Source organism: Trichomycterus rosablanca, chromosome 7 (genome assembly GCF_030014385.1).
Source record: "Trichomycterus rosablanca isolate fTriRos1 chromosome 7, fTriRos1.hap1, whole genome shotgun sequence".
NCBI classification, from domain to species: Eukaryota; Metazoa; Chordata; class Actinopteri; order Siluriformes; family Trichomycteridae; genus Trichomycterus; species Trichomycterus rosablanca.
In genome coordinates, this window is record NC_085994.1 from 6144010 (window position 1) to 6168269 (window position 24260).

Genomic DNA, 24260 nt, shown 5'->3' on the forward strand with positions numbered 1-24260 from the left:
TTGATACTGTTAGGTAATGTATCAGTACCAATTTACTAAAACCAAAAATTGTAGTTTTATTTATTGGTCTATTCTGCCCTAAATTTCAGTTCTGGCCAAGACTTTATTGTTTCAGTGTATTTTTATTCCACATATTTCTTGATAGTGTTGTAGTAAGAGGAGTTAATTAAACTCTAACACCTACTTGGGTCATGAGTGACATCTCATTTTAAATGATACAGATAATCGAATGTCACTGTGATGGTTTTTTATGAACTTCTTAGAATGTTCTCTTATTATTTTTCTTTTTTCCAAAAGCTGCCCGATCCGGGAAGATGGGGAGATGGGCTTAGAACTCCAGTAAAGAAAGGCCCGGCAGTGGATGTCTGTCCTGAGCCAGCTCCAGCTGAGACAGAGGCACGAAGCCCAACTCCTGTCCAGCCCTGCAAGGCATCATCACTCTCATCTGATCATCAGCATTCAGAGAGTGAAGCTGAGAGCCTGCTTGATGATCGACCAGAACGAACAGGTGAGTTGTTTTGGGCCTTGTACATGAGTACATGAGAAAATGGCATGCCCACAGTGTACGTCAAGCATTTAGCAGCTTAGATACTGTAGATGTTAATGTTGTTGTGTTTGCTGTCCAAGAATTACCAGTGACCGTGCCGACGGTCCCCGGAGATGCGCCGCTGCAGAGTGAAGCCGAAGTTCACGCGTCCTCCGTTTCTGTGTCGGCCCCAAAGATCTCCATCCCACCCTCAGCACATCATTACTGCTTCTCCCTGGATCTGCGCAGTGTCAGGGATCTTAATGTGGGCTTTCCTGTGAACTGCACTCTGAGGTACAGTGGGGGGAATTTAGACCCACTTTTACACTGAATTTTTCTGGAATGAATAGTAATTCAAATTCTTGTCACCCCCAAAACTAGATACTCGTACCAGTTCTTCGGGAGTGCAGCCCCCATTATGACGAATCCTGCAGTGGAGGTTAAAAAAAACACAGAAGTCTTCCTGCCTCAGTCCTACTGTGCCTTCGACTTTGCTGCACTACCTAATCAGCTCCAAGATACATTTCAGAGGTAATTACATACATTCTTGTTTTTATTATGTCCTATTTATTAATTAATTTATGTGTTTAGGTAAGTTTTGATGTAAAATTAAATATGGAAGGAAAATAATGAATGTGTTTGCATGGTAATTTTTAATACCCAGAAACGTGAAGTAATAGCAGTCAGTCAGATAAGTGGTGATTTAATCTAAAACACTGTTTTGGCTGCATACATATTTCAAATATTTAAAATGCATTTAAGTGCCAGGGAACATAGCAGTCATATCAGTCCTGGGATTTTTAATAATGTCTGCATACAGAGGATTCAGAAAGTATTCAAACCCATTGACTTTTTGCACTTTTTTATTGTGTTGTGGATTTAATTTGGAATAAATGTATTGCCATTTTACTCAAGAACGTACACCTAAGCACTCAGTTGATTAGACATAGTTTGTAAGGCACACTGGGGTTTATAGTTGCCCGTAATCTACTCTGTATTGTTAGGGTAAAGGTATAGAATAATATCTAATATCCTGAGTGTTCCCAGGACCACAGTGGTGACAAAATTGTAAAATGTACATTGCTGCACAGTACAGTAGTTCACCGCCAAAGTTAAAACTTCTTCATCCTTTGCTGACATATGCTGGTTTAGTTATGTTTTTTTTTTGCCCTACAGCATATAATAACTTCTACCTTAGACTAGTCATTGTTATTAAAACATTATCTTGACCTCAAAATTCTCCTTAACTGCTATTATCTAATGATATACACAGCAGAGATATAAACTGAAAACCTTTCTTTGATTTGGAGGTATTAGTTAGCCCATTATCTTTCAGATCCTCAGTCAGCTGCTTTAAGGAACATGTTGTTGCTGGTTATTAGTAAGCAACAACAGCAGATAGTAATGGACCCTTCTTATAAATTCTAACAAATCAGTTAAGTTCTTATGCATTGCAAAAAGTGCATCAAGTATAAATGGTGTCCAAAAAGTTTTTCTCTCATTAACTTTTTATAAGTTCATTAGCTTCATCTGACTATGTATTAATATGTATGTGCAGAGTTATTTGTTAAAAATAGTTTGCCGGTAAAAATAAATCCTTTTTTACATGCAACTTACCTCCGTTATTAAAAAACTGCAGCTACCATTAGCATTCTAATTAAACAATACTAAAGTAACTGCCTTTTCATCTTTATATGATTGTCATTCTTTCAGAGTTCCTTTGGTTGTGGAGATGTGGCATCGAGACTCCAATTCCAGAGACTTGCTACTTGGCACAGCCAGCATTCAGCTTTCCCATCTTCTCACATCCGAGAAGACCCGCTTTCTTGACCAGTCTGGCCAGCAGCATTGGAGACAAACCTATGCCGAGAGACTGGCTGTCATCAAAACATCAGGGTTGGTGTAGTGTTTACTGGATTATAAGCTTTTAATAAATACTTACAGAAACAATTTTGAGTTTAACTGCTATTGTATCTGAGCTGAAGTACAGTATTTACACCTCTAGATGGCAATCATGCAACACTACAACAGTAAATCATCCAGGAACCTTTTTAAATGTAACGATAAAAAAAAAATTGGTCAGTTGTACATGAAATCTTTTCCCACTTACCTGATATTTTGGGCGGCACGGTGGCTAAGTGGGTAGCACTGTCGCCTCACAGCAAGAAGATCCTGGCTTCGATTCCCAGCTGAGGCGGTCTGGGTCGTTTCTGTTTGGAGTTTGTGGGCTAGGGGACTTGTTTGAGGGCCCAACAGTGGCAATCTGGCAGTGGTGGGTGGGGCTTGAACCATGATTATTCCAGTTACTAGTCCAGTGTATAAACCTCTGAGCTACCTCTGTGCTACCTCTGCCTTTACAGATCAAATGAAAAGGTGGCTGAGCTTAGTTATGTGACCGTTTTGGAAGACATGGGTGTAGTGAAAGCCCAAGACATCCTCATATCTGAATCATCACAGGTAAAACTGTATAATGCTTTGAGTTGATTGTATGTTTCAAGTCATGCCTTTAGGCTGTTTTATAATGTCAATATGTTCTGATATGACAGAGTATGAATCAGGTGCAGCCGAAGACAGCAGCTACCTCTCAGCCTCATGGTGGGGTCGAGGTAGGAAGCAAACCTCGAGAGACTCTGGAGTACAGAGCAGCATTGGAGCTTGAGATGTGGAAGGAAATGCAGGAGGATCTGTTTGATAACCAGGTAACGTCTTGTTAAGAATCTGCTTTATAAAATCCTAGGTTAGGTTTACTGTGATTAAACATTTTAGCATATTTCTCAGGCACTTTTTCATCAAACGTACTTATGAGAAACCTGAACCAATAATGTCACTGTATCTCTGTGGAGAACATGACTATTATACCCAAACTGCCCTTTTCACAATCCATGAACCCTTATTCATGGTTTTTATTTTTTATTTAGTTTTTCTGTCCTAATCGCACGGTGGCTCGGTGGGTAGCACTGTCGCTTCACAGCAAGAAGGTCCTGGGTTCGATCCCCAGGTGGGGTGGTCCGGGTCCTTTCTGTACGGAGTTTGCATGTTCTCCCATGTCTGCATGGGTTTCCTCCAGGAGCTCCAGTTTTCTTCCCACAGTCCAAAGACATGCAGTCAGGTTAATTGGAGATACTAAATTGTCCATGACTGTGTTTGACATTAAACTTGTGAACTGATGAACCTTGTGTAACAAATACCTACCGTTTCTGTCATGAATGTAACCAAAATGTGTAAAGCATGACGTTAAAATCCTAATAAACAAACTGTCATAATATGGGCACTATGACCTTATTGGTCCAGTGGTCTTTCTTCATTCCTCAGAATTAGTTGCTGTTAGTAAGTAGATATGCTATTAAAAATACCCAGATGTGACCGTTTTCTTTTTGGCTGGCCAAGGTTTGAATCACATGTCCGCACTGAGATCATTGACTGGTGTCTGGGGGCGAAAGGCTGAAACAGCCTAGTCACTGGGAGGTGCTTTTGTCAGTGTGCTTTCAGGTCCCATGTCTAGACCTAATTGGGAATGCATTTAGGCAAGACAAAACCCTAATATTAAATTGTATTGTTTAATGTTGCTAATCTATGTGGCTTTAATCTCTCTGTAGCTGAAGCAGAAAGAACTGAGCCATATGCAGACCCTGGCAGAAGAGTGGAGGAAAAGAGACCGGGAACGGGAGGCACTTGTTAAAAAGAAGGTAGTTCATTAGCTTTTAAAAGTCATGTTTTATTATAGCCTGAACAGACTGATGCTTTTTTCTTATTAGGAGATGGAATATAATCTGTTGGAAGAGCAGCTACAGAAGACTCTTGCTGAACTGGAAAAGAGAGAGAAGACCCTTGCTCATGCAGAGATGGAGGTTGGTTGTTAGTAAAATTTGACAAATTTGATTAAGTTGGAGATCAGAGTTGTCGTCTTTTCCCTTTGGCTGCTCCAGTAGGTTTTGCCATAGTGGACCATTTTTTTACATGTTTGTTTTGACAGGGATTTTGCACCGGGTGCCCTTCCTGATGCAATCCTCCTATTTATTTGGCTTTGGACTGGCACTAAGTATGCACTGATGTGGGTTTCCCTAATGGCTAGGCTCATGTTATGCAATGCACCTTCTGTATTTGTGAGCCAAGTCTGGGCTATGAACCCCAGGATCTCAGCACTGCTGTTATTAACAGTGTGGCTCTTATCATTAAGCCACACAAGCTTAAAAGTCTTGACACATATGTGAACAGTGTCTTATGAGGGCACTCATGTGGCACAGCGATTTATTATGCTAGCCCACCAACGCTTAGATCCAAGTTCGAATCTTAGCTGTGCCATCGGCAAACCAGACATTCACACAGAGATGACAGGCAGAACCGGCTCTCTGCCCAGGGTGTGCTATTGCTCTGGGTCCAAAAATTCCCACCAAAATTAATAAAAAGTAATAATCTAAGTCTGGATTGAGTGGGTCCCTTTTCAAATATTACAATATATTATGTTTTCATCAGTTTGTAGGTCAAAATATTCATTGTCTGGGGCTAAATATTCATTTTTATGTTTGTGGTTGTGGTAACCAATTCACTATTTTAAAATTTAAATAAAGATCAAGCTGAACTGTTATATGGTTACATGCTTATGCCTAGTTGTGACTTGAGGTAGCCATGTGGTACTATGAAAATGTGAATACTGACATCTGCTGGTGGATTACTGGAAGTGCATGTCCTACTCTTTCTGCAGAATTCTGGAGCCATTTAACTTGACTGCATCATTTACATTTACATGTATGGCATTTACATGATATTAAATACAATTCAAGCAATTACCTTGAACCAGCAACCTTCTGATTACTAGTCATGTACCCTAACCTACTGCTCAGAAGCCTGAATCTATATAGCTTATAGAAACCTCATATAACTTTATTGATATTGATTTAGGGAAATATTCTTATGCAGTGTAGAGATCAAGGAAAGCCAAATGCTGTAATTATTTGTAACTATGATCAGCAGCTATCATTGTTTTTCTTATTAACATGCAAGTTGATTAAGATCATTTAGACCTTGCCAGGCAGTTTCCAACATTGTTGCGAAAAAGTAATGATTTGAATTGTATGTATGTATGTAGACACAGAGGCTGCAGCGTGAAATGCGGGTGGAGCACGAGTTCAGCATGCGTGAGCTCCAGGAAAGCACCCGGCGTTTACGTGAAGACTGCACACATCAGGTGGAGCTGGAGAGGTCAAAGGTCAGGCAGCTTGAGGAGGACCTTGCCAGGCAGCAACAGCAGGTGAGTGTAGTTTTGCAGCGAGTTCAATTAGTGCTATAATAGAAAAAGAGAGTGGTGACCCTAAGATCAGTAGGGTGTAGGATCACCCCTCCCCCACCTTTTTTTCAAAGCACTGTTGTGGTCAGGATCTATCACAGACATGCTGCAAGTGTTTTGCTAGCAACGGTTCTCCAAAATTTGGATTGAAAAACAAAATAAACTTAGATTAACAGGATTGTTCCCGCACCCCGCCAGTATTCAGTGCTGGCTGCATAGTGTTATGAAAGCTGGGACAGTAGGAAAAATGTAAAACAAGAAAACAATTGGCGAGTTTTAGAGCTGTGATAGTTACAGTTGGAATTTTTTAATTTCCTGTCTTTGTTAAATGATTTGAATGATGGACTCTTCAGGTCACATCACACCTCTTTTTCTAGATGCAACAACAAACTCTTTCATGAACATTTTAAAGTATTTCTGAGTCTATGTGGTTGGTTCCAAATGCAGGTTGCTTTATAATGTCAAGGACATTTAATATTGAATGTTTTGCCTTGCCCTTTATTCACAGAGATGGGTGGCTAAGTGGGTAGCACTATCGCCTCACAGCAAGAAGGTCCTGGGTTTGATCCCCACGTGGGGCGGTCTGGGTCCTTTCTCTGTGGAGTTTGCATGTTCTCCCCGTGTCTGCATGGGTTTACTCCACGTGCTCCGGTTTCCTCCCACAGTCCAAAGACATGCAAGTGAGGTGAATTGGAGACACTAAATTGTCCATGATTGTGTTCGATATTGAACGTGTGAACGGATGAATCTTGTGTAATGAGTAACTACCGTTTCTGTCATGAATGTAACCAAAGTGTAAAACATGACGTTAAAATCCTAATAAATAAATAAATAATATGTGTAATATGTTATATTACTTTTTAATATTTGTAATATGTTTAACATAAAGCATATATTCATATACAGACGTACAGTACAACAAAATTCTTTTTCTCGCATATTCCAGCTTGTTTGTAAGCTGGGGTCAGAGCGCAGGGTCAGCCATCGTACAGCGCCCCTGGAGCAGAGACAGTTAAGGGCCTTGTTAAGGGGCCCAACAGTGGCTGCATGGCAGAGCTGGGATTCGAACTCTCAGCCTTTCAGTTGATGGCCCAAAGCTCTACTCACTAGGCTACCACTGTTCCTAGGCTAATACTGTATCATCCTACAACTTTCCTAGTAATCTGGCACTGCTTTAAAATATGGATTTTAGGATCCAACATTGGTTTACTGGCAAGCAGACCACTCGAACTTAAAATGTATTCATCTAGAAAGTTATACTCAGTTTGTTTACTTGAGCACATTTTATCATTGACCTGATGAATCATTATCACTAACTGCAGTGGTTTTTTACACTTAAAAAATTAGCTAGTGTCAGCCTGGGGTTCTGTTTTGTTTCCTTTTTCCCTCATGACCATCATTCTCAGGACTTTTTTTAACTGAAAGAAATGCCTCGACTTTGCCAGACTTGCATCATCCTCTGCACAGACAGCCCACCAACTGAAATAGTTCAGTCTGCTGTCTCATTTACTCCCCCCACAAAACATCTGGACTTGACCCCGCTCTAACAAATCAACCAAAGTAGGTTTCTGACATGTCAAAAGGAGGGCCTTTGTGATGAGAGATCCTCAGCCGAGGTAACCACACGGCCTCATAGCTTGTCTTCCCTCTCGTGTCAGGAGCGTGTAAACATACATTTGTCCCATGTCAGCGCACTCAACCAATTTATCAGACCAGAATCCACCCCCACAATTTCTGCTAGATACAGCTCGTCTTGTCTGAGAATACCATTCTTTGTGTGCTGGCCTTTATTCGGTGTCTGGTTTATGTCAGGATAGGAGGAATGAAATAGAGAAAGCACGAAGGGTTTTAGTTGCATTGTAAGTTAACTAACACTCTTGATGTCTTGAAGTGAGCAGTGAACTCATCAGCTGAGTGTGATGGGCTTTTGTTTCCAGTGAGTTCTGATACATACAGTAGTTACGTAGGAACTAATGTAATGAATCTAATACACATGCAAAATATTTAGACTAAATATTTTCTTTGTAATTTGGTATTGGTAAGACTAAGTTGAATCAGTACTGCAATCTTGCTGCAAGTTTCTGGAAAAGTTGGGACAGTTGTAAAATACAATAAAAACAAGAATATCCATTAGCTGATTTTCTCAAACCTTTATTCAGCTGCATACAATAATTTCCTTTGAAATAAATAACGTATCTATCTAAAATGCAAAGTTACCACTTTCATAGCTTTGGTTGATCAAAGCTGAGGGTGTCATGGTTGTGTTTAAAAAAATAAAAAAAATCACCAAATGCTCAGTCTTTGCCATCAAAAATGGGACATGGCTCTCTGTCTCAAGCCACAGAATATTCTATATAAAGAACATTTCTCAATGCGAGATTGTAAATAAATTAGGTCTTAGGTCTCACTATTTACTGTTCATAATGTTGTAAAAAGATTTATGCTATCCTGTGTAGGGCAAGGCTGGAGACCACTGGTGAATGTGTGTGAAGCCCTCATACAGCATTGTATGAGAAACCATCATGCTACTTTAAGAAATATAGCCACATACTACAGTATATACTCCTATCAAAACTTTTGCAAAGTAACTTGATTATTCCAAAACTTGCTATAGTCTATTCTGTTCATAGAAACAGTAATAAACTATGATGTCAATCAATAAAAGGATCTGAGCGATATTAATTGCTAGTGTGAAGCATTGATTAGCTCATTTTCTACATGAGTAGATATTCTTTAGGCTCTAAACATGGTTTTCTTTTCCAATAATATGTATTAGTTGTATTTATTTATGTCTGTTTATTACGTTTGTGGTTATGTTTCACTGTAATCAGTAGAAATGATTGACAGATTGGGATATACAGACATGCCAGCAGCTAATAATTTTTGTTCTCACTTTAAATGCTTTTGTAATTAAATTTTGTGTTCCATGTTGATTTTTTTTTTCTTTTTAACAGTCAAAAGATGCTGAAAAGAAATACAAACTCCTGGAAAAAGAATTTCAGCAATATCGTGACCAACAGAACACCCGGCCTGAGATCCATTTACAGTCCGAAATCAACCTGCTTCGACTGGAGAAGGTTAGTTCACAATCGTCTTTGTGCTGTATTTCAATATGCTGTGTATAACGTTAGATTCTGCAGTGGTCAGTATCTGTCAAAAGTGGTCCAAGGAAGGCACAGTGGTAAACCGGCGACAGGGTCATGGGCAGCCGAGGCTCATTGATGCACGTGTGGAGCGAAGGCTGGCCCGTGTGGTTCGATCCAACAGACGAGCTACTGTAGCTCAAATTGCTGAAGAAGTTAATGCTGGTTCTGATAGAAAGGTGTCTGAATACACAGTGCATCACAGTTGCAGGGTTGTTTAGGCCGCAAAAGGGGGACCAACACAATAGTAGGAAGGTGGTCATAATGTTATGTCTGATCGGTGTATATGAAAGTAGACAGATCATTACTTTAATATAAGAACGTTGTGATTTGAATGTGCTTTGCTAATGTACACAATATTCTTGTTCTTGGTTTGTTACACTCCAAGTCGGAACTGGAAAGGAAATTGGAATCTACAACTAAATCTAAACTACATTACAAGCAGCAGTGGGGCCGCGCTCTGAAAGAGCTCGCCAGATTTAAGCAGGTGAGTCATTTTAAATACTTTTTTTTAAATGTTAAATGATAAAAGCATTGCGTGTTTTCTTTAACTATTTTGTACTCATATCGGATTAGTGGGTAAAAAGCAAAATGCTTCCTTCACTGAACTGTAACTTTGACACACTGTGTGTCAACAAAAAATTGAAGTCTTTTACATTTACACGGCTACAGCTTGTTCCTGCTTGATTTCTTTTCTTCTCTCATTTCAAAAAAGTATTTGTTTACATAGTTACCAAATACCATTTTATAGTTACACTGCTGACTGATGTTATTTATGCCATACAGTCATGAATCAGATTAGCCAAATTATAAAGAATAAACTGGTTGTCTAGTTCTGACCCTGCGTTAGAGATAGAACTTGTTCGACCTTTTTTTTTTTTACCTGTATTATTTGGACATGGTTATTGCTCCCCCAAGATTCTGGTTTAATGTTGTTTGAGATTAGGTGTTTTCTTTTTTTATTTATCTATTGGGTGGCACGGTGGCTCAGTGGGTAGCACTGTCGCCTCACAGCAAATAGGGGTTCGATCCCCAGGTGGGGCAGTCTGGGTCCTTTCTGTGTGGAGTTCTTGCTCTCACAGTATCTCACACATGCAAGTGAAGTGAATTGGAGACACTAGATTGTCCATGACTGTGTTTGATAATAAACTTGTAAACTCTTGTGTAATGAGTGACTAGCGTTTCTGTCATGAATGTAACCAAAGTGTGTAAAACATGACATTAAAATCCTAATAAATAAATAAATAAATTATTCATTTATTATTATTCTTTTTATAAATGTTATTAATGTTTTTTGCACTTAGTGCTTTTGCTTTATAACCTTTCGAAATTAGGTCCAGTCATGACTTGGGCTTAACCCGCATTATCATCAGTGTTAATTTGATCTTGAATTCACCAAAGATAGTCTAGACTACATCTGTATCAAATACACCATCGTTTTGTCCCATTTTGCAGGCCTAATCCTTGATTGAATGCCAATTACTCACAATAATATAATAAACAAATGAAATAACCTAAACTTAGAACAAATATTTTGGTGATTAGGATTTCAAAGCTGCAGTCAATTAAATGTAACTTCATGTGGTCAGGTCTCATATGACCAGTAAATGATATGAGACGTGTAAGTTGTGTGTTGCAATGTTGATGAGGATTTGCTTGACCTCAGTTTTTGGAAAGAAGTGCATATGAAGAAGGATTAGTTGTTTTTACAGTCTAGCGCTCGCATATTTCCCCTCGCACATGTGAAATGTTTTAAGTGTAGGCCAATTATTAAAGCATGAACACTGCTTGTGAGATGTATAGTATATACAGTATATCCCTCAACATAACCATGGATCAAAAGCAAAGGAAACTGAAGTATCTTGTATCATGAGTAACTGTGCATGGTGAGAAAAAACAGCTCAGGACTAATGTGCCATTTCTTACTGCGTCTACTGCCAAATGTAAATTGTACTTTTCCAGAACTGAGAAAAGTCTTGTGTGGCATACTGTAAGAAACGGTAAGCTCGGTGCTAGCTTGTTGTTTGCTTTGAAACACTGAACTCCTTCTCAAGTGAACCCTGTAAAGACTAATACTAATGTAAACACAGCAGACTCAAAGGAGCTTATCAGGCCTTGCTAATAACTGTTTAAGACAAAGTCCAGCTGGAAAGTCTGAGCTGTCTTTTTCTCTCAGCCTCTTTTTCTTTCTCTTCCCTAAGTGCCAGATGTATGTTAAGAAAACACTAGTTGATTAATAGTGCACTAGTGAGGTCTATAACTTCATATAAAAGAGGGTTATAAATCAAATTTGTATTATGCCAAATTTTAGTCCGCACGTTAACTGTTCAAAATCAAGGTCACTTGTTAAAAGATTAATATATTATTTTTGTAGTAATGCACTGATCAGCCATAACATTAAAACCACCTCCTTGTTTCTACACTCACTGTCCATTTTATCAGCTCCACTTACCATATAGAAGCACTTTGTAGTTCTACAATTACTGACTGTAGTCCATCTGTTTCTCTACATACTTTTATAACCTGCTTTCACCCTGTTCTTTAATGGTCAGGACCCCCACAGGACCACCACAGAGCAGGTATTATTTGGGTGGTGGATCATTCTCAGCACTGCAGTGACACTGACATGGTGGTGGTGTGTTAGGGTGTGTTGTGCTGGTATGAGTGGATCAGACACAGCAGTGCTGCTGGAGTTTTTAAATACCGTGTCCACTCACTGTCCACTCTATTAGACACTCCTACCTAGTTGGTCCACCTTGTAGATGTAAAGTCAGAGACAATCGCTCATCTATTGCTGCTGTTTGAGTTGGTCATCATATTTTTGGTTGGTGGACTATTCTCAGTCCATCAGCGCTGCTGTGTCTGATCCACTCATACCAGCACAACACACACAAACACCACCATGTCAGTGCAGTGCTGAGAATGATCCACCACCTAAATAATACCTACTCTGTGGTGGACCTGGGAGAGTCTTGACCATTGAAGAACAGCATGAAAGGGGGCTAACAAAGCATGTTTTTGTTTTAGTTGTAGAACTACAAAGTGCTTCTATATGGTAAGTGGAGCTGATAAAATAGACAGTGAGTGTAGAAACAAGGAGGTGGTTTTAATGTTATGGCTGATCGGTGTGTATATATATATATATATATATATACTGCTAATATTTTCATGAATCCCAGTATATTCATTATTATCCAGCAGTTGAAAAAGTTAAATCTATAGCCTAGAGCTTTGGATTATTAGCTGGGCCTGATACAGTAAACCCATACACATTATAGTCACAGACACTTCTTAGGAAGGTGCCCACTGCCCAAGCCTCACTTTAATCGCCAGCGAAATTCAATGTGCTGGTCATGACCACCCATGTAGTGTAAGTAGTATAGCAGCGAGGGGTACTGGGACATTTACAATAAAAGTTTTTTGGAAAGTACCATGAATTTTTAGGGGTGAATATTAAAAAACATACAGGTGTAATGTAAACCACAGCGCTCATATGCTTTTAGTTGTACAGATTACATTGCTCTCGCATAATAGCTTTAAACATTTTTTCATTAATTAATTCATTCTTTTACAGTGTATGAAATCGACAGTGGTAGATTAGTGGGTAGAGCATGGGAAAAGATTCAAATCCTGGCACTGTTGGGCTCTTGAGAATGGCTCTTTACCCTCTTGGCTACAGGGGCACCATAATCTGGCTGAACCTGCGCTCTGAGCCAAATTTCCAAACAACAGGATATGCCAAAAAAGAATTTTAATTTTATTTAATTTTACAAGACATCAAGTAATTGGGTCATTCCTACAATTCGGTGCCTTTTGCGTCCCCAGTACTTAAGTACATTTTAAATAACACAATTTCTAAACATCTTACTGAAATAATGAACACTTTCAAATACTAAACACAATGTTTTCTGCCCCCCCACAAATACTGTATACATTTTACACTGTTTTTATCTGTTAGATAGCAGAGGTTTTCCCATGTCCCCAGTGCTGTACATTCTGATTTAGTGATGGTATATGAGGTTTAATCATGAAAATATCTCAGTCTTTCAATACTGTTTAAAAGGTTTGATTAAGTCCCTCTAAACCTTGGATTTTTTTTTCTTTGAGTTTGATTTTATTGCTGATTATGAGGGTTTTTTCACACGTCCCTCAAGTTGCCGTCCACCCTGTTATTTCTTACTACTGTCTCTTAAAATGAAGAACTGTTTTACATACTGACATCATTTCCTGGAGCTCACATGATCGTTTTGGAGGGAAAACAACTGTGGAAGATGAGCGGCTTATTAAACTCCTCATTTTAATGTTGTTTTTTTTCACATTTTATCCTAAAAGTCTTATATGGTCAACCATAACACGTCCACCCTGTTATGGGATATATGAGAAAAAGCAATATGATTTGATAATTTTAAAAATAATCATACTAAAAAGCAGAGAATTCTTTGTCTGAATTCACTTTTATGCTAGCATGGTTTTGCTCACTCGCTAACTAATGGCTAATTTTATGTCAGAATGTCCATCCTGTTATGGTCCACCCTGTTACGACCTAATACGTAACAGGCTGGACGTCACAGTGTATATGACGTTCATGTGTAATTTAGCTTGACCAATATTAGTTTGGAAAAGTATAACACATCCTTTTTATAATAAAACATGAAAAACAAATTAAAACAGTGTTTCATTTTCAAAAAGTTTTAAGGTCCACAAGGCACCAAATCCCAGGAATGACCCAATTTCAGTTTTGTATAAATGAACCACACAGTGAGCTGTAAGAACAGGTGAAAGACTTTTAAATAAGTTGTAAATAAGTTTTTTTTTTAAATGTGCATTAGGATATAATTGCTCAGAGGAAATAAAATAAATTAAGGCTACATAACACTTCTTGAAATCAGTGTACATTCCCAAGCAACTCTGATAATATCTTCTGCCTTTGTCAGAAATATTTTGTCAGTTTAAATACCATGAAATTCCCCGGTGCTTGAGGTTTTCTTGTCTTCTCACTCCATAATGAAAAACTACAGTTGAGCTGTGGTCTGGAAGCTTTTTCCATCAAATGGGTCCTCTTGTCTGACCCTTTTTGGAGGAGAGCCACGGGTCGTTCATTGGTCACTCGGCTACTTTCTTGCCTCTCCATCACCCCTAGGTTAAGGCAACCCAAAATATGCTTGTACACAATTAATCAAGATCTTTAATGATTACTTATGTGCTGGTTAGTTCTTCTTGTTGCCACACATGTCTTGCTGTCAGTTTAGGCCTCTGGAAACACTTTGTTTAGCTATTAACCACAGGTAGCAAAGGAAACACTTGGACCCCCGGGACCTTAATAAAATCTCAGGGATAAATATTTTACTGTTTTTCTTCAGCATATGTTTGGCTATAAATGACATGACTACGTCTTGGTTGGTTTGTTTTTCTAGCAATTTAGGTTCCTGCAAATGTATAATTGGCATCTAATGCTCCATGAAAATGCTAAATTAAATTAGATTATATCTAAACATATCAAGTCAATGTTAAAACTAAGCCAAGTCAGACTCTTTATAGAAGAACATGCTTGAACATTCACTCTGGCTTTTTTATGTCAACAAATGAGTCAGATTATTGATGTGTGGTTTCTTAATGGTGCTACAGGACCATCAAGGCAATTTAAGCCTCACATTTCAGCAGCCTCTCATTATCTGGCCAGATCTGAAGGTCACATTAAATTAAAGAGCTATTTAACTGGAACTGTGTAGTATTTCTCCATAGTACTTAAGTGAGAACGTGTAACTGTCAGTATCCTGGACGTTTATTGATGTAGGGATGCATTTTATGATGGATATAAGATGGCTGCAGGTTGAGGCCTTAACATGCACAGTGATCATTCTTTGTAGACTTTGTTATACAAAAGCTCTTGAAAATAGTGTATTCTGACATCTTGAAGTCAAGTCAGTGTTCCAATAAAGCCTTAGTCAAACGTTAGTCTGCTTAAAACAGAAAGACGAAAGGAAACGTTGGAGTGTTATCTGCCACTACAGACTTATATTTACTAGTGATACCCTTGAGAGATGATTTAATATATTTATATATATAAATATAAATATATTTATATATATATATAAATAAAATGCTTAGCTTAAAATTACTACCTTTTAAATCATCTCTCAGTATATTATATATATATATATATAATATCTCTCTAAGTGTGTATATATATGTATATATGTATATATATATATATATATACAGTGTATCACAAAAGTGAGTACACCCCTCACATTTCTGCAGATATTTAAGTATATCTTTTCATGGGACAACACTGACAAAATGACACTTTGACACAATGAAAAGTAGTCTGTGTGCAGCTTATATAACAGTGTAAATTTATTCTTCCCTCAAAATAACTCAATATACAGCCATTAATGTCTAAACCACCGGCAACAAAAGTGAGTACACCCCTTAGTGAAAGTTCCTGAAGTGTCAATATTTTGTGTGGCCACCATTATTTCCCAGAACTGCCTTAACTCTCCTGGGCATGGAGTTTACCAGAGCTTCACAGGTTGCCACTGGAATGCTTTTCCACTCCTCCATGACGACATCACGGAGGTGGCGGATATTCGAGACTTTGCGCTCCTTCACCTTCCGCTTGAGGATGCCCCAAAGATGTTATATTGGGTTTAGGTCTGGAGACATGCTTGGCCAGTCCATCACCTTTACCCTCAGCCTCTTCAATAAAGCAGTGGTCGTCTTAGAGGTGTGTTTGGGGTCATTATCATGCTGGAACACTGCCCTGCGACCCAGTTTCCGGAGGGAGGGGATCATGCTCTGCTTCAGTATTTCACAGTACATATTGGAGTTCATGTGTCCCTCAATGAAATGTAACTCCCCAACACCTGCTGCACTTATGCAGCCCCAGACCATGGCATTCCCACCACCATGCTTGACTGTAGGCATGACACACTTATCTTTGTACTCCTCACCTGATTGCCGCCACACATGCTTGAGACCATCTGAACCAAACAAATTAATCTTGGTCTCATCAGACCATAGGACATGGTTCCAGTAATCCATGTCCTTTGTTGACATGTCTTCAGCAAACTGTTTGCGGGCTTTCTTGTGTAGAGACTTCAGAAGAGGCTTCCTTCTGGGGTGACAGCCATGCAGACCAATTTGATGTAGTGTGCGGCGTATGGTCTGAGCACTGACAGGCTGACCCCCCACCTTTTCAATCTCTGCAGCAATGCTGACAGCACTCCTGCGCCTATCTTTCAAAGACAGCAGTTGGATGTGACGCTGAGCACGTGCACTCAGCTTCTTTGGACGACCAACGCGAGGTCTGTTCTGAGTGGACCCTGCTCTTTTAAAACGCTGGATGATCTTGGCCACTGTGCTGCAGCTCAGTTTCAGGGTGTTGGCAATCTTCTTGTAGCCTTGGCCATCTTCATGTAGCGCAACAATTCGTCTTTTAAGATCCTCAGAGAGTTCTTTGCCATGAGGTGCCATGTTGGAACTTTCAGTGACCAGTATGAGAGAGTGTGAGAGCTGTACTACTAAATTGAACACACCTGCTCCCTATGCACACCTGAGACCTAGTAACACTAACAAATCACATGACATTTTGGATGGAAAATGACAAGCAGTGCTCAATTTGGACATTTAGGGGTGTTGTCTCTTAGGGGTGTACTCACTTTTGTTGCCGGTGGTTTAGACATTAATGGCTGTATATGGAGTTATTTTGAGGGAAGAATAAATTTACACTGTTATATAAGCTGCACACAGACTACTTTTCATTGTGTCAAAGTGTCATTTTGTCAGTGTTGTCCCATGAAAAGATATACTTAAATATCTGCAGAAATGTGAGGGGTGTACTCACTTTTGTGATACACTGTATATATATATATATATATATATGTATATATATGTATATATATATATGTATGTATATATATATATATATATATATATATATATATATATATATATATATGTATATATGTGTATATATATGTGTGTGTGTATATATACAGTGTATCACAAAAGTGAGTACACCCCTCACATTTCTGCAAATATTTCATTATATCTTTTCATGGGACAACACTATAGACATGAAACTTGGATATAACTTAGAGTAGTCAGTGTACAGCTTGTATAGCAGTGTAGATTTACTGTCTTCTCAAAATAACTCAACACACAGCCATTAATGTCTAAATGGCTGGCAACATAAGTGAGTACACCCCACAGCGAACATGTCCAAATTGTGCCCAAATGTGTCGTTGTCCCTCCCTGGTGTCATGTGTCAAGGTCCCAGGTGTAAATGGGGAGCAGGGCTGTTAAATTTTGTGTTTTGGGTACAATTCTCTCATACTGGCCACTGGATATTCAACATGGCACCTCATGGCAAAGAACTCTCTGAGGATGTGAGAAATAGAATTGTTGCTCTCCACAAAGATGGCCTGGGCTATAAGAAGATTGCTAACACCCTGAAACTGAGCTACAGCATGGTGGCCAAGGTCATACAGCGGTTTCCAGGACAGGTTCCACTCGGAACAGGCTTCGCCAGGGTCGACCAAAGAAGTCGAGTCCATGTGTTCGGCGTCATATCCAGAGGTTGGCTTTAAAAAATAGACACATGAGTGCTGCCAGCATTTCTGCAGAGGTTGAAGATGTGGGAGGTCAGCCTGTCAGTGCTCAGACCATACGCCGGACACTGCATCAACTCGGTCTGCATGGTCGTCATCCCAGAAGGAAGCTGACGCACAAGAAAGCCCGCAAACAGTTTGCTGAAAACAAGCAGTCCAAGAACATGGATTACTGGAATGCCCTGTGGTCTGACGAGACCAAGATAAACTTGTTTGGCTCAGATGGTGTCCAGCATGTGTGGCGGCGCCCTGGTGAGAAGTACCAAGACAACTGTATCTTGCCTACAGTCAAGCATGGTGGTGGTAGCATCATGGTCTTGGGCTGCATGAGTGTTGCTGGCACTGGGGAGCTGCGGTTCATTGAGGGAAACATGAATTCCAACATGTACTGTGACATTCTGAAACAGAGCATGATCCCCTCCCTTCGAAAACTGGCAGTCATGGCAGTTTTCCAACAGGATAACGACCCCAAACACAACCTCCAAGATGACAACTGCCTTGCTGAGGAAGCTGAAGGTAAAGGTGATGGACTAAACCCAATTGAGCACCTGTGGCGCATCCTCAAGTGGAAGGTGGAGCAGTTCAAGGTGTCTAACATCCACCAGCTCCATGATGTCATCATGGAGGAGTGGAAGAGGATTCCAGTAGCAACCTGTGCAGCTCTGGTGAATTCCATGCTCCAGGAGGGTTAAGGCAGTGCTGGATAATAATGGTGGTCACACAAAATATTGACACTTTGGGCACAATTTGGACATGTTCACTGTGAGGTGTACTCACTTATGTTGCCAGCTATTTAGACATTAATGGCTGTGTGTTGAATTATTTTCAGAAGACAGTAAATCTACACTGCTATACAAGCTGTACACTGACTACTCTAAGTTATATCCAAGTTTTATTTCTATAGTGTTGTCCCATGAAAATATATAATAAAATATTTGCAGAAATGTGAGTGGTGTACTCACTTTTGTGATACACTGTATATATATACACACACATATATACACACACATATACATATACAGTATACATATATATATATATACACACACTTAGAGAGATATTATATATATATATATATATATATATACACACTTAGAGAGATATTATATATATATATATATATATATATATATATATAACAGTGTATCACAAAAGTGAGTACACCGCTCACATTTCTGCAGATATTTAAGTATATCTTTTCATGGGACAACACTGACAAAATGACACTTTGACACAATGAAAAGTAGTCTGTGTGCAGCTTATATAACAGTGTAAATTTATTCTTCCCTCAAAATAACTCAATATACAGCCATTAATGTCTAAACCACCGGCAACAAAAGTGAGTACACCCCTTAGTGAAAGTTCCTAAGGTGTCAATATTTTGTGTGGCCACCATTATTTCCCAGAACTGCCTTAACTCTCCTGGGCATGGAGTTTACCAGAGCTTCACAGGTTGCCACTGGAATGCTTTTCCACTCCTCCATGACGACATCACGGAGCTGGCGGATATTCGAGACTTTGCGCTCCTCCACCTTCCGCTTGAGGATGCCCCAAAGATGTTCTATTGGGTTTAGGTCTGGAGACATGCTTGGCCAGTCCATCACCTTTACCCTCAGCCTCTTCAATAAAGCAGTGGTCGTCTTAGAGGTGTGTTTGGGGTCATTATCATGCTGGAACACTGCCCTGCGACCCAGTTTCCGGAGGGAGGGGATCATGCTCTGCTTCAGTATTTCACAGTACATATTGGAGTTCATGTGTCCCTCAATGAAATGTAACTCCCCAACACCTGCTGCACTCATGCAGCCCCAGACCATGGCATTCCCACCACCATGCTTGACTGTAGGCATGACACACTTATCTTTGTACTCCTCACCTGATTGCCGCCACACATGCTTGAGACCATCTGAACCAAACAAATTAATCTTGGTCTCATCAGACCATAGGACATGGTTCCAGTAATCCATGTCCTTTGTTGACATGTCTTCAGCAAACTGTTTGCGGGCTTTCTTGTGTAGAGACTTCAGAAGAGGCTTCCTTCTGGGGTGACAGCCATGCAGACCAATTTGATGTAGTGTGCGGCGTATGGTCTGAGCACTGACAGGCTGACCCCCCACCTTTTCAATCTCTGCAGCAATGCTGACAGCACTCCTGCGCCTATCTTTCAAAGACAGCAGTTGGATGTGACGCTGAGCACGTGCACTCAGCTTCTTTGGACGACCAACGCGAGGTCTGTTCTGAGTGGACCCTGCTCTTTTAAAACGCTGGATGATCTTGGCCACTGTGCTGCAGCTCAGTTTCAGGGTGTTGGCAATCTTCTTGTAGCCTTGGCCATCTTCATGTAGCGCAACAATTCGTCTTTTAAGATCCTCAGAGAGTTCTTTGCCATGAGGTGCCATGTTGGAACTTTCAGTGACCAGTATGAGAGAGTGTGAGAGCTGTACTACACACCTGCTCCCTATGCACACCTGAGACCTAGTAACACTAACAAATCACATGACATTTTGGAGGGAAAATGACAAGCAGTGCTCAATTTGGACATTTAGGGGTGTAGTCTCTTAGGGGTGTACTCACTTTTGTTGCCGGTGGTTTAGACATTAATGGCTGTATATTGAGTTATTTTGAGGGAAGAATAAATTTACACTGTTATATAAGCTGCACACAGACTACTTTTCATTGTGTCAGTGTCATTTTGTCAGTGTTGTCCCATGAAAAGATATAATTAAATATCTGCAGAAATGTGAGGGGTGTACTCACTTTTGTGATACACTGTATATATATATATATATATATATATATATATATATATATATATATATATATATATATATATATAACTTAGTGGTTCCTAAGTTTTAAAGTACTGCACACTTTATGGTCAGATAGGACCTGTAAGATGGGTTAAATCTGTCCTTCTCATTACTGTTTTCGTTTTCTAGAGAGAACAAGAGAATGCCATGACACGGCTGAAGAAGCAGCAGCAAGAACTAGAGCACATGAGGCTGCGGTATCTGGCAGCCGAGGAAAAGGAAGCTGTCAAGAACGAGAAACATGAGCTCGAGGACATTCGCAACGAGCTGAACAGGTACAAGCAACCACTCAAACCATCAGTATGAAATCTAACCGCTGCAGTTCTGGTTACCTGGTTGCATAAATCAGCCACTAAAATTGAAAATTAAGGAAATGAAGCCAAAAAAATAGGCATATTGGGTATATTCAAAGTGAATGTGTAGTATATGAAGGTGAGTGTGTGTGCTTCATTGTGTTATGCAGTACACACTTGTTTCATTATGCAAAATTTCAACAAGAGTTGATAGCTTATGCAGAACTGAACGTTGTTGTAGTTGGTGCCTCCATCCTTCACAAAGCCAAACTTATAAACACAAATTGTAATAACAGATGAATGAATGTATCCAGTGCCATTATATTATTATTTTCTTCCTTAATTTATTTTGTCAGAAAGTAATTGTATAAACATGTAAACACATCCCTTTAAATCTGTGTTTTTAAATATTGAATATTGCTTTATTCATTTCTGTGTGTGGAATTTTTCTGGTTATTGTTAGAAAGTTTAGACCTTAAGATTCTCACTTTTTTCTGTTTACTTTTTTTTTAATGCATACTTTCAAACAAAATTGAAAAAGAACAAATAGACATTTGTGAATTAAATTGATTTTGTGAGGTTGTGTGACGTGAGTTCCGGGAGTTTAAATCCCAGGCCGGGCTTATAAATACAGAAGCTGCATGTTATAACATGAACCTAGCTATTGAAGGAACAGTGCACCCTTAGTGCCAGTCCCAAGCCCTGATAAATAGGAGGGTTGTGTCAGGAAAGGCATAAAAACTGCCAAATCAAATATGTATACGAATTATTTACTGTGGTGACCCCTAACAGGAGCAGCAAAAGCCATTAGGCTCTTTAACTCTATGCACAGCAGGTGGGGAGGAACTGAAGACTGAATGTAACAGATTTGTGGCACATGTATCTATCTATGTATGTGGGTGAGCACGTGTGTGTGCAGATCTGCACCTTTTTGTACATCCGTCTGCACATTTTTAATATTTGTACTGTAGTTCACTTTATAATTTACTTTAAAATTTATATTTTACAGCTGTTACTTACAATCTATACCAGCCTTATGATGTAAATCGAAATAATCACCTCCATATCTACCCTCAGGTCCTGTTGTTGTAGTGTGCTGTTACTATACAGATACTTGTTTGTATAATGTGAATCTCTGTAGTGTGTACTATTACTTTTGACTTTTGATTTATGTAACTTGCTACTGAGGCCTTAATTTCCTTCGGGATTATTAAAGTATCTATCTATCTAAAAAGCCAAATTGATTTTAATGTAGGCATGTTTAGGTAAGCAGCATTATCAAGATTTTATTTCAGTGTGGGTAGAAACACTGGTTGGTCTTATGTCTTGTGTCAATAAAAAATTTTTTTATATAAATTTTAATTGTTTGATTCGAATGTAATGGCTTGTGGTTGTGATAAATCCAGATAGGACTCCAAATTGCTTCAAAACTATATAAATATTCACTGATTTACTTGAATTTACTTTATTATTCTTAAAAAAAATGTAAACCATTTATTTTTTTTGTAATTGTGTGACCTGTAACTCTTTATATATGCTGTTATGTATATATTGTTTGGATACTTTATGGTTTGCAGTACTTTAATTGTAATATTTTTGTGTAGGTTAAAGCAGCAGGATGAGAAGAAAACATGGAACGAGCCAGCCGGTGTATCCCTGAATGAGAGCGCTGATGAGCATCTGAGTCGGCTGTTGGAGGAGAGAGACACACTGCTGCGTACGGGCGTGTACACACACGAGGACCGGATCATAGCTGAACTCAACAGGCAGATTCAAGAGACCATGACCAACAGACATGTCAGCTGAGATAAGAACTGTCATTATTTTACAGACAATGCAACAAAACAAGCATTAATACTGTTGTAGTAGCAACATTAGAACAGCATTGCTGGGGGTCATAGGAAACGTAACATTCCCAAATGATATAGAGTATATAATAGAGTATTTTGGTAATTCTTTCATTTTTTTTTAAATTATTTTAATTCATTTTAAATGAGCGTGAGTGTGTGTGCACATGCTCTAGTGCGGGTGCCCGTGTGCACGGTTTGCTGTGGAGATCATGCCTGTGGTTTCAGTGAGTGTGAATGAGATGACAGCAGGCGGCGCTATCTCTCAAGAAATAGTCCCATTAATAATAATACACAGTTCATGTATTTACAGACATTGTCTCTGTTTATTGTATGGTGTATACGTTCGTGTGCTGTTTTTTATTGTTTCTTCTCTTTCTGTTCGTCTAATAAATAATTTATTGCTTTTTTTATCCGAGAAATTTGCTTTGACTAAACCTGTTAGACCTGTCACATGGGTCATTGTGTCGTTACCAGTTAGTTGAGCCAGTTGGGATTCAGATGATCACCCTGTAGATTCCAAAATCCTATGCATGCTGCAGTATATAAAATAAATTATATTATTTTATCAGTAGATAAAACAACACACTAAGACGTGGCATTCTTCATGCACAACAGTTGCTCTGGAAAGTCTTATACAGCAATTTTTTTAACTTTTCAACCATCAGATTACAGTGTGCTGTGGAGTAAAAAGTTACTGTTTGTGAAAATAAAGCTATAGAAAGACATGAAACAATCTTTAAGGCAGACAGAAACTGTATTTAATTATAATAATTGGCTGTTCTTTTTAACATTACTATCAGTAAACCTCAAATATTCATATTTAGGTTTTCAGTTAAAATGTCATTATGCTAACAGGACTATTAGTAGTACAATGGTACCTTGTAACTCAACGTCCCCTAAACTCAAAATCTTTGATAAATGTATTAAAAAACAAACTGAACACGTTGAGTTTAAGGGTACAAATTTCTCGATGAAGGGCGTTGAGTTTCAAAGTGTGAATATGAGACGAATGGAATAACCATCAGATTCACTCTGAAAACTTCACATGTATCTGTGTTTATCTGGATTTTCCTCACTGTTTCACTTTTAAACTTGTGTTACAGCTCGAGGTTCTGAGAAATTGTAAGAATCAGCTTCTTATTTCAGTGTTCATATTATATTTGTGTTATTTTCAGTGTATAAGTGTCATAAACAACCCCATTATTTTACATTAGCATAAAATATATGCAAGTCCACAGGACCATGAAACACAAACAGGTTTCCCATACATCCTTATGGGAAAAAATACCTTGAAACTCAACGCCACTCCCAGAACCAACTGACGTTGAGTTTCAAGGTACCACTGTATTATAAATATTACTTTTATCTTTTAGATTATTCTAGGCTTAGCTGTGATTTAATGTGTGTGGAGAAGCTTTTGTCTTAATCTAAATGGGTATTTTGTACAAGAACTGCAAACTAGGTGGGACAGTAAGTAAAATGCAAATAAAAAACAGGAAATAATGATTAATTAAAAACAGGTATTTAATGTAAATTGTTAGATGTTAACTATTTGTTCTGTTCTGTCATGACAAGGATAAGTTCTCCAACGCTAGGAAATGATAAAGGGTGCTGGCATCTGCGCCGTCAGACAACCAGCTCGAATCGAGCCCAGAATGAGGATTTCAGATAAAAAGAACAAGTGCCAACAGAGGAGCCTGCAACTCTGTGAGGAAGAAACCATGATTAAATACACGAACCTTCAC

General features: G+C 38.9%; 1 protein-coding gene across 2 annotated transcripts in view; it reads left to right on the forward strand.

The window, feature by feature from the left end:
• Positions 1–22925, forward strand: part of cep120 (centrosomal protein 120) — a 31226-nt gene extending 8301 nt beyond the window's left edge. For both annotated transcript variants that reach the window (XM_062998309.1, XM_062998310.1), the window contains exons 8-20: positions 298–508; positions 628–820; positions 908–1057; positions 2240–2422; positions 2887–2983; positions 3073–3225; positions 4123–4212; positions 4282–4374; positions 5613–5774; positions 8765–8887; positions 9342–9440; positions 20502–20647; positions 22270–22925. In XM_062998309.1, the coding sequence (XP_062854379.1) occupies positions 298–508; positions 628–820; positions 908–1057; positions 2240–2422; positions 2887–2983; positions 3073–3225; positions 4123–4212; positions 4282–4374; positions 5613–5774; positions 8765–8887; positions 9342–9440; positions 20502–20647; positions 22270–22471 (1902 nt within the window). In that variant the 3' untranslated portion in view covers positions 22472–22925. The remainder of the gene's footprint in view (positions 1–297; positions 509–627; positions 821–907; positions 1058–2239; positions 2423–2886; positions 2984–3072; positions 3226–4122; positions 4213–4281; positions 4375–5612; positions 5775–8764; positions 8888–9341; positions 9441–20501; positions 20648–22269) is intronic.
• The last annotated feature ends 1335 nt before the right edge of the window (positions 22926–24260 follow it).